We start from the raw sequence: 11,386 nt of genomic DNA, 5'->3' as shown, positions 1-11,386 counted from the left end.
CAATCGCAGGGCACACAGAGACGGACAACCATCCACACGCACAAGTACACCTAGGGACAATTTGGAGCGCTTTTTGTGTCTTATTAGCATTAATAATTTTCAACACTGCCTTCCATCACTGCATGGGTTATCTGCACACTCTCACATACTCGTAGTACAGTTTACTAGTGAGGCAAAACTACAAGTGAGCTTTTTAGTACTACCGGTAGGGTCCAGAGGCTACTACTAGTACATGGCATACAGCAGTTGGGCAAAGTAGTGCTAATGAGGTCTTTCACTGCTAAGGTTAAATGTGGCATGATTAGTGCCCGAAGAAAAAAAAAAACTCTTAGTAAGACACAATTGTTTTACTAGTGCACTGAGTTTGTTTGTTTTTTACTAGTGAGGAAAGGGTGCACACTATTAAGCTTAATTGGATTCCAAGGTTATTGGAATGTTCTAAAATGCCATTTGGGTTGTTGTTGTTGTTGTTTTTTTAAATCATATAAGCAGTTCAGAAACTGGATGGATGCTATCCATTTCTGGGTCACAACTGCATGATATGCTTGATAACATTGTAATAGTCAACATTTAGCTATTTAGCTATTTCACTAGTGGCACTAGTAGCCAGTGGCGTGTGTGGCAACGCAAGATGGCCACCGCCGGCTTCACTATACAGCATGAGCAGCCCAGTTTATTTATTACGTCCGTGCTGTATCCGCCTGCGAATCCACCTGAGAGCCTGACCGTGATCTTTTTTTTTTTTCAGCTTTTGAGCCAGGACAGCATAGTAGCGTTTCCATTTCATTTTCTTAACAAAAAGCTATGGTTGTACACGCATATGGGTCGGCTAGCATCGGGCTAGGTAGCATCACGTTTACAGCCAGTGACTTGAATTACATATGCGCGCTTCTCTCGCGAAGCACAGATCTATATGAATACTGGATTATGCGTGGGCATGGTGATGTGCACAGTTTTGCCTCACTAGTTGCATGTCATTGCCATACTAGTAGGCTATGCCAAAGGGACCTATTAGTGTGCAGAAATGTCACAAAGTAGTAGAAGACAATGAGTAATGAAGGCAAAGAGTGTACTAGTGCATGGACTTTGAGCTGAATATCAAGAATATTGAATAAATGCGTAAACGGTTTCCAAATGTGCATGCGTGTGCGTGTCTGACCCTCCACCCCACAAGTTGTAAAGACATGAAGAGGGACTTGTGTGCATCTTAAGATGTTTACTCATGGACGGGCGAGGCACCAGGGACCCCCCGAGACAATACAAAAGACCCCAGCCCCCGCCTTAGAATATCCCCTTGGATCAGAGCTGCCTTTCTCCCCCTTCACAAAGACCACTCTGTGGCTCTGCCCACCGGAGGGCAGTGGGGGGGGCACCCATTCAGACTTGTAGGCATAGCTGGAGGGAGGCGAGAATGAAAGAAAATGGGCTGTGAAGGAGGGAAGTGATGGAGAGTAAGAAAGGCCAGAATACTCACCAGAGGTTGGCGAGGATCGGCTTTAATGTGCACTTTGTCAATCACATCCCACACAAGCACAACAAATTACAGCCCGTGATTCTAAATCTGGATTTTCCGTTCTGTAAAAATAGTGATATAATTGGATGTGCGTTTTTTTGTTTGTTTTCTTTCAACCATTATAAATAAGGCAATTTGAAATGGTGTTCCTTTTTAATACCGTCACCAAAGTAATGTGACTGGAAGAAAATATACCGTAACCAGGTAAATGTAAACAACTTTAGACGTGTCGTAGCGTCAAAATGAAACAACAAAAATTTACGGAAGGTGTTTCAGCGATTGGCCCAATAGATAAAATTATTTAGAAAATAAATCAAATTAAATTACATTAAATTTCCCAAACAGGATGAGCAGCAAGTTATGACACTTAAAAATAAATAAATAAATAAATAAATAAAATGCCCTGTAAAGAAAAATAGGATAGAAAATGAATGTAGTAATAATAATAATAATAATAATAATAATAATAATAATAATAATAATAATAATAATACAGCTATAAAAATAATTACATTAAGTTAAAAACAATTAACTGGATAAAAATTTAATTACCGTAACTTCGATTTACCAGACATTATGAAATATATGGCAAATAAATTAATAAAAGTTCAAATAAGTCAAGCACCCAGAAATTGATGTAATAGAAATCAGGAGAGAAAATGCTTGGCAAATAGATACAATACATTTTAATTTATCAGAGAGGATAAACTGCAAAGAAAATATATGGCAGTTTAAAAAACAAAAAGACAAAAAACGAAAAAGTAAGATCACCTCACTTGTATTTGAGATACAAAAAGCAGGAGGGAAAATGCATGGCAATAAAATAAAATATGTTATTCATTTAGTTAGTTCTATATTTCTAAATTAAATTGAATTAATTTAAGTTAAATTTTTAATTAATTTAACTTTACATCAGAAAATAAAATAATTGAATCAATTGTCATAATGAAAAGCAGCACCACAAAAACATGGTGAATATAATCAAATTAAAACAAATCAATAAATAGGCTACCAACGGTCACATAGTGTATGTGATAGCTATAGTAGTTCTCCATTGCAGGATAAAAAGAGAGGCTGCTGGTGGAATCATTTGAATGTTCTTTCCATGAGCGCTGCATTCAAATATATTCAAACTTTTATTAAAAGTGTATATATGTCATTGCACGTGCACTCTAGGACAGAAGATTGCGTGTTTGCGTGCATTTGTTTGTGGCTATGACTGTGGTTTGTTTGGCCACCTTGTTGCTTGTACTATTGCAACAAGGCTGGACTCAATCATTTTGTCGCATCATTTGTGTTGAATACAGCATATTTCAATTCCCTGTAAAGTTCAAGTTCTCTTTGCTCTTAGATGTTGACTTGTCCGCTAAATGTGCTTAAGCTAGCCTGACGCTGACTATCATACACGACTTAATTTTTTTCCTCACTTTTTCACTTTCTCTCTGTGACATACGTGCACTCACCATCAACAATGGTAAACAGTTTGCACATTTCCAGAAACAAATATGTGATTTTGCTTTGGATAAACAATTTAATTGCACCTCCTGCCATCGATTGGAAAAACATTTTATTGTTCTGCCTGTCACTAGATTTGATTGTCATATTTAAATAATACTCAACTCGACTCAACTTTATATATAAAGCGCTTTAAGAACAGGCATTGCTGTATACAAAGTGCTGTACATAAACATAAATATCAGTTTTGCAGTAAACAAGAACAAAGCAAACATTTGAAGTGCGAATATATAAAGTTGTTTAGTTTTGTTTTTTACAAGTAAATACACTTTACATCAGTAAATAAATAAGAAGTAGGCGAATGAATAAAGAGATAAATAAATACATAAATAAGTAGACTAAACATCAAACTCGTACACGCCACAAAACACCAGGAACAAGTCTCATGGTGCGCCAAAAGCCAAAGAATACAGACGTGTTTTAAAAGAGGATAAAGAGGGGGATTGCCTAATATTTTGTGGAAGGTCGTTCCAAAGGGAGGGACCGGCAACAGCAAAGGCTCGATCTCCTCTAAGCCTCCGCTTAGCCCTCGGTACCTCCAATTGAGTCTGGTCTGTTGACCTGAGGCACCGGGCAGGCGTGTAGGGGTGCAAGAGCTCGGAGAGATAAGGTGGGGCAAGACCATTGAGAGATTTGAAAACAAATAGAAGAATCTTAAAATGGATTCTAAATTTCACGGGCAGCCAGTGAAGAGAGGCCAGGATAGGGGTTATGTGTTCCCTCTTATGGGCACCAGTAAGGAGGCGAGCAGCAGCATTTTGGACAAGCTGGAGACGCTTGAGGGAGGACTGGCTGATCCCAAAATAAAGTGCATGACAGTAATCCAGCCGAGATGTAACAAAGGCATGGATTACCATTTCTAAGTGCTGCTGAGATAGGAGATTTTTTTTTACCTTAGCCAGCTGCCTAAGATGAAAAAAGCTGGATTTGACAACAGCGGCAATTTGCTGGTCCAGAGTTTAAAGGGATCGTTCGGCTTTTTTAATTTAACTCTTTGACTGCCAAAGACGTTTCATGATGATTAGAAAAATTCCAATGAATGGAATGCGATCTTTCATTTCGTAGCCACATTGTATGTCGTAAAGGCAAACAATATTCTTTTTGCCCTGAAAGATGAGTTAAAATGCTCAAAAGCGGCGGGCACTGTGGATTTTTTTGTTTTGTTTTTATAACGCCTGGCAGTCAAAAGTTCTCAATTTGATCCTCACCTCCCGTGTGTGCGATCAGCACTGACTTACCCCTGACAACGTTCGGTGACACCAGTTCTGGTCCGGCGTTGGACGAGAGGAAAATAGTCCAGCAAGCTGGCTGGGGTCTCGGAAATAAAGCGTTTTTCTTCTAAAAACTATTTGTTTTCAAAAGCGTGATACATTTCCATCACAATACTCTTTTCTGAATAAAGTCAGACGCCATTACCGCCAGCCACTACTTTTCTGTTCGTTCGTATCACTGCGCGGCGCCCTGTAGAACGCTAACTGACGCACTGCAGCCAGCTAGCTGATACTTCCGCCGAAAAGGCAAACAACTTCAGGCGGAAGGATCAGCTGGCAGCAGTGCGTCAATTCGCTGTCTACAGGGCGCCGCGCAGTGATACGAACGAACAGAAAAGTAGTGGCTGGCGGTAATGGCGTCTGACTTTATTCAGAAAAGAGTATTGTGATGGAAATGTATCACGCTTTTGAAAACAAATAGTTTTTAGAAGAAAAACGCTTTATTTCCGAGACCCCAGCCAGCTTGCTGGACTATTTTCCTCTCGTCCAACGCCGAACCAGAACGCGTGTCACAGAACGCTGTCAGGGGTAAGTCAGTGCTGATCGCACACACGGGAGGTGAGGATCAAATTGAGATTCATGTTAAAAAAGCCGAACGATCCCTTTAAAGTCACTTTCCATCTTGACACCCAAGTTTGAGGCTGTTGGCTTCAGATATTGTGCCAAGAGGAACCAAGTCGGCAGGATGATACGTTGACGTTGTAAAAATATAATCATTACTGCACTTAAGATGACTACTCCACTGTCCACCATCTACAACTCCCGGTGCCTCGGCAGGGCAAAGAAAATCATCAAGGACCCTACACACCCCGGCTTCCACTTCTTCAGCCTGCTGCCCTCTGGTAGGTGCTACAGAGCAATATCAGCTAAAACAAACAGACTCAGAGACAGTTTCTTTCCAAAAGCTCTCATCCTACTCAACTCCACTTTGCACTGAGACTGACCTGGACTCATTTAAGGACTGGCATTGCACTTTTGCACATTTGTACATTGCAATATGTATAGTGGGTACAGTGGTTTTATACAGTATTGGTTTTATTTTATTTTTTTTAACCTATTTATTTCATTGCATATATTTTTATTTGTCTATTATGTGTGCACTTATGGCAGAGCTTTCATTTCATTGTACTTGTATAATGACAATAAAGGCTAATCTAATCTAATCTAATCTAATCTAATTTGTTTGGATAGAAAGCTGCCAGTCTGTGGCCGCCCCACAGTCGGAACAGTCATTGTTTAATTCAGCAGTGTGGCAAGCAAATCCTGCCAAAGGGAAGCACTTTGAGTGCAAGTGTGTGAATTGAAGGCGTGAGCAGTGGGCACCGATATTAGGATCAGCTCCTTCACTTTGATCTTGACCCACTCTGACACACCGGAGCCGCTCAGCTGAGCCTCAGGGTGCAAGCGCCACTGCTTTTATGCACTTTTTCCGCAACTTCCTTCGTCCTCATTCAATACTAATGGTGGGAAATAAAAATAACTTTGTATCGACAGTATAGTTTACTTTACTTGAGTATTTTTCTTACGAATTTTTACTGGAGAAAATGAGAAAATGCAGAGTGCTGTTGTATCTCATCTGATTCAGTTGGAGCAGAGCGTTCCGAGGCTCGGCGGCGGCAGGGAACGGGCGTCCACTGACAACGCCCGTCTGCAGCACGACAAGAGGTCCCCGCCCGTGCCCCCGCCTCACACGCTGCTTCACCCCTTCGGCCTCACCCCCAGCTCGGTCATGCAGGACCCCCGAATGCAGAGCCTCAGGTAAGGACTCAGAACAATTATGATAATACTCTCCCTGTTGAATCATAATAACTTTTTCATTTTCGTCATGTGACTAAAAGCATTTGAGACATAATATCCATGATGTTATCAATAAACTTACTTGTCACCGGCCACACCAATTGGCAAATAATATTTTAATTCACACAAAATTATGAAATCAAATTTCCCACAGCAGTAATATGACTTCATTTAAACAAGAAAATACAAGGAGCAACAAAAAAATAAATAAACAAACTTTGGCTGTTGCTTCAGAAGATGAATTAATGAATAATTATTCATCTGTTAAACTTCCTAAAATTTTCTAGGGTTCAAAATTCGGAAGATGTCATTACCTGCAATTGGAATGAACTTTCCAGTAATATTTTAACAGTTCCTCAAAATTCAGGCTTGATATCTTTTTCCTAAGGTGGTGGTTGCTATGGACATTTGAAAGCTGCAAGGACCAACATTTTAAATCTGTTTTTCTTAAAGATTTCAACCTGACAACAATAAAATTGCTGTAACTATGTCAATTTTTGAGATACGTCCATGTATTATACCATTTTAAAGGGAATTAAGTGCAGAATTTGAATTTCTGAATATCTAAATTTTGAGTTGGTTTTTTTTTTTGGACACATGAGGAGAACCTTTTGCCAGACACGCACACGCACGCACACACACACCATAAAATCCCCATATAGGATCAAAAATACAAGTGGTATCGGTATTGGTGACTACTCAAGAGCTGGATACTTGTACTGGTATCGGTCTGAAAAAAAAAACATCTAACAGTCCTATAATTTGTGATTTTTAATTTTTATTTTTTATTATATATATCCAGTGGATATACAAGTCTAATCACCCCTGTTGAAATGCCATGTTTTTGTGATGTGAAACAAATGACCATGTGCTCTTATAACTGACATAGGGATTAACCAATCACATTAGCACACACCTGCCATTTAAAATGCCTTTGATTTAATCCAAATTTAGCTATTTTGGTAGGCTTAATGAATTGATTAAAAACTAAATAATGATAAATGTTGTACTATTTTTGTAATTACCGTATTTTCCGCACTATAAGGCGCACATAAGAGCCTTCAATTTTTTCAAAAGCTGACTATGCGCCTTATAATCCAGTGCGCCTTATATATGGATCAATATTGAGCCGCAAGACGCCAAGACGCTAGCAGCTGTTAACAGCTGTTTAATCATTTTGGGAGTGAATGGAGTTGTCAGAAAGCTGGTTTGTAATCTAATAACTCATTTGCTCCCAAAAACGTATAAATACGTTCTATTTTAAATGTTTTAAGTGTCCCAAAGATGTATTTACACGTTTTTTTATGCTAGAGCATACAGAAGGCTTTGATGCAGCCTCAACTGCAAAGAACGGGTGAAACAATGGTAGTAATTACAAAAACGGCCAGAAGGTGGCGGCAGAGTATAAGGGATCAACCAGGACCATGTTGAAAACAGGGCAGGTTCCCCACAATTTTAAACAGATTTGTGAATAATGATGAAACTTAGCTATATTCTAATGCTAATTGCCGCAAAACAGAAATGTACTTTTCCTGATAAAAGAAGAAACTAATCTTTCTTTTGGTAGGTTCCCTGTTTTTTTTGGTTTTTGTTTTTAATAACAAAAGAACACAATATTCGGGGGGGAGGGGCTTGCAAAATCAGTCAAAATTTAGTAAAACAGGCGGGAGTTTAAGGGGACTGCTTCTGTAAAAATGTCTGGGAATGAATGAGTTATCAAGTTTGACTGACCTATCTGACTGTTTTGTTGACATTCCCTTTAGCGCAGCACCATCTAATGGATGCATAACGTAACCCCAGCCTCTACTGTAGCACCTTATACATGGAAAAAAGTTTTAAAATATGTCATTCATTGAAGGTGTGCCTTATAATGCCTTATATATGGAAAAAGTTTCAAAATGTGTCATTCATTGAAGGTGCGCCTTATGATGCGGTGCGCCTTATATATGGAAACAGTTTCAGAATATGTCATTCATTGAAGGTGCGCCTTATAGTGCGGAAAATACGTAATTTAAATCATTAAAAAGGTCATTATCTTATTATTATGAATTGTTATTTAGGGATGGGCAAGGACCGATACGAGGTGTCGGCATCGGGCAAGAATAGAAAATTGGCCACAAACAAAAAAAACAGCAATTACAGTGCAACAAATTATATGTAAAGAGATGACAGCATACTGTGAAATTTGTACGAAACTATGCATGTGTTGTGCAGTTTACCTGGGCAGATGCACACTGCAGTTCCCTCGGGCACCATCCCTGAGGATTACCTGAGAGCGCTGCGTCCCTTCGCAACCCCCGATGACCTGAGGTTGACCTCTGTGCCTCTTGGCCTGGATCCATCTGCCGCCGCTCATGCTGCCGCCGCCGCCGCTGCTTACTACCACCCGGCCTTCCTGCACCATCCTTTGTCTTTACCCAGGTACAATTTACATAAGTAAGTGTAAAACTACTTTAAATAATGTGTACTTATTACTTCCAAAAAAATGTGTCTTATAGAAATTACTTTGTATTACTCTTTTTTTTTTTTAAAGTCCCACTTTTTTGGGGGTGAGTTTGTATAGTCACTGTAAATAGTTTAATATCCATGTGTCGTCGGATGTGTGTCTGGAAGGGGTGTGGCTTAGTGAGTGGAGACCGGTTGTCCGATTTATCTGCCTGGGAGTGCCTAGTGTGAGCTGTGGCATACAGCAGCTCCTTGCGAGATGTTCTCATTTGTATTTGACTGTTTAACCCATTAAATAATTGACATCTGTGGCCCATGCGAGGTCATACAGTACCTATGACATTTGTTTCATCTTTAGGATGGAAGAATCCTTGTGTCTGTCAGCTCTACGATCACAGTTCTACTCCGTGCCTGCCGGGGGAGCCTTTCCTCCTCTGCACCCTACTGGCCTTCACTTGCACCTGCCTGGCGGCCGTTACCCAGGAGAGCTAAACCACAGCGTACTAGCTGAGAGGTAACACGTGTATCCTCCTGACTTTCTTCCCTTTCTGCACAACAATGTAATCTTTTCCTATAGAGTGGACACATCTCGTTGAGATATTTGTAGGACTTGCCCACCCATGCTTCCTATTCATTACACAAATACACTGGCTGCCTTTTGTACAAAGAGTATATGTCCATCATATATCCAATACAAAAGTGTGCAAGGTACATTGCCAAGTACTCTGCCAAGTTGTTTTTATTTTAAATGCAAGTTTTTCTGTTTTGATTTTTTTAAATTAAATTCTTTACTATTATATTAGATGTATATATTTCATTGTTCTGTCCTAATTTAATTTAAAAAAAACATTGATCAGTATTTTATTCAAGGTGAATGGATGGGTGAAATGAGGTGAACAGTAAAGTTTGATAATGATGATGATGATGATAATAACAATAATAACAATAATAACAATAATAATAATAATAATAATAATAATAATAATAATAATAATAATAATAATAATAATAATAATAATAGTAATAATAATAATAATAATAGGGGTGGCACGGTGGAGAGTGGTTAGCACGTCCGCCTCCCAGTTCTGAGGACTCGGGTTCGAGTCCAGGCTCCGGCCTCCCTGGGTGGAGTTTGCATGTTCTCCCTGTGCCTGCGTGGCTCTTCTCCGGGTCCTCCGGTCTCCTCCCACATTCCAAAGACATGCATGGCAGGTTAATTGGGCACTCCAAATTGTCCCTAGGTGTGCTTGTGAGTGTGGATGGTTGTTTGTCTCTGTGTGCCCTGCGATTGGCTGGCAACCAGTCCAGGGTGTCCCCCGCCTACTACCCGAAGCCAGCTGGGATAGGCTAAGGCACCCCCCGCGCCCCTAGTGAGGAAAAGAGGTTAAGAAATTGGATGGATGGATGGATGGATGGATGGATGGATGGATGGATGGATGATAACAACAAATATTTACAATTATTTACATAGTTACAAACTTGCAGCTGATATGATGCACATAGATGTTATAGCTATTGCTTATCCTTAACTAGAGTCCCCAGTTGGGATCTTCCACAACATTGCAGTGTAATATGTGAAATATACATCTGTTTATTTTGCACGGTTAAAAAAAATCTCTTTATTATAATAACTGAAAAATAATTTAGCAAGTAAAACAATTTAGGGATGTTTGATACCACTTTTTTCAGACTGATACCAGTACAAGTATCTCAACCCTTGAGCAGTGACTGATACCGAAACCAAGTACCCAATACCACGAGTACTTTTGATACATAAAATTTCACCCCTAATAACAATGACGGATATTAAAGACCTCTATACATCAATATGGCATTTTCACTTAAAATTACATGACATTGATGGCAATATTCTATTCTTTTCATTTCTAGTTGATAATCATAAAATGGCCACAAGAGTATCGGCTACCATGGCGAGTACCAATACCTTGAAATAATGCAGGTATTGGCCCGATACCAATAGCTGTTACCGGTACTCACCTATCCCTGAAAAAAACAATAAACGTGCATTTTAAACCCATCCAACCTTCCATTTTCTCAACCGTTTACTTCTCACAAGGGTCGCGGGGCATTTTAAACCAAAGCAACAAATATTCAGGACTCTAGATAATGAGCCCGTTGGCAAAACAACGCGGCTTGTCTGCAGCACAATACACATGGGACATCTTTAAACAGAACGCTGTTCATCATCTGCTTCTGTAATGGTTTCTGCATATCGTTTTTTCATTACTGTGTTACTGTTGTGTGGGTGCGTGTGCCTGTGAGTGTGTGTACGCTTTTTCCTGTGGTTTCCCATTAAGTGTTCATCTGTTCTTGCTCAGTCATGCTGTGTATGGATTATTTCCCTCATAGTAAGCGGAGTAAGTGTGTACGTTTGTGTGCGTGTGAATGTTTGTGTGAGGTTCACCAGTGTGTGGTTAATATCTGCCTCATGCTGGGTGTTGCATCTCTCACCCCCCCTCCTCCTCTTCTCCCATGTGTTTATAAGTGTGCATGTGCACCCACGCGCGCGTCCTCATACTTGTCAACCTCCCCCACAGGCTGCAGATGGAGAATGAGCTTCGCCAGCGAGAGAGGGAGAAAGAGCAGGAGGAGAGGGATCGAGAGCTGGACAGACAGAAGGAGAGGCAGAGGGACAGACAGCAGCAGATGGTCAGGGCGGCGGAGGGCCACGGGTACCTGACCGAAAGGCCGCCTCAGAGGGCGCCTTCGCTGGAGGACAGGGCCAGGCCAGGGGAGAGGCTGACCCCCAACAGACCGGGTACCCACGCACATTTATTTGCAGTTATTTCATATGGACTGGGATGAGTGTCAGCAAGGTCCCCTG

The 11,386-nt window shown here is 40.4% G+C and overlaps 1 protein-coding gene across 4 annotated transcripts in view; it reads left to right on the top strand.

Annotated features, from left to right (window-relative positions):
• The window catches only part of LOC144015557 (genetic suppressor element 1-like), an 84,946-nt gene that overhangs the window by 56,568 nt on the left and 16,992 nt on the right, over nucleotides 1–11,386 (top strand). For 3 of the 4 annotated variants that reach the window (XM_077515650.1, XM_077515653.1, XM_077515652.1), the window contains exons 4-7: nucleotides 5,885–6,057; nucleotides 8,311–8,532; nucleotides 8,900–9,055; nucleotides 11,100–11,320. In XM_077515650.1, the coding sequence (XP_077371776.1) occupies nucleotides 5,885–6,057; nucleotides 8,311–8,532; nucleotides 8,900–9,055; nucleotides 11,100–11,320 (772 nt within the window). The remainder of the gene's footprint in view (nucleotides 1–5,884; nucleotides 6,058–8,310; nucleotides 8,533–8,899; nucleotides 9,056–11,099; nucleotides 11,321–11,386) is intronic. The other variant, XM_077515651.1, reaches the window with a different exon arrangement.

This window comes from Festucalex cinctus, chromosome 3, assembly GCF_051991245.1.
Source record: "Festucalex cinctus isolate MCC-2025b chromosome 3, RoL_Fcin_1.0, whole genome shotgun sequence".
Lineage (NCBI taxonomy): Eukaryota > Metazoa > Chordata > Actinopteri > Syngnathiformes > Syngnathidae > Festucalex > Festucalex cinctus.
This window is presented reverse-complemented; position numbering and strand designations above follow the sequence as displayed.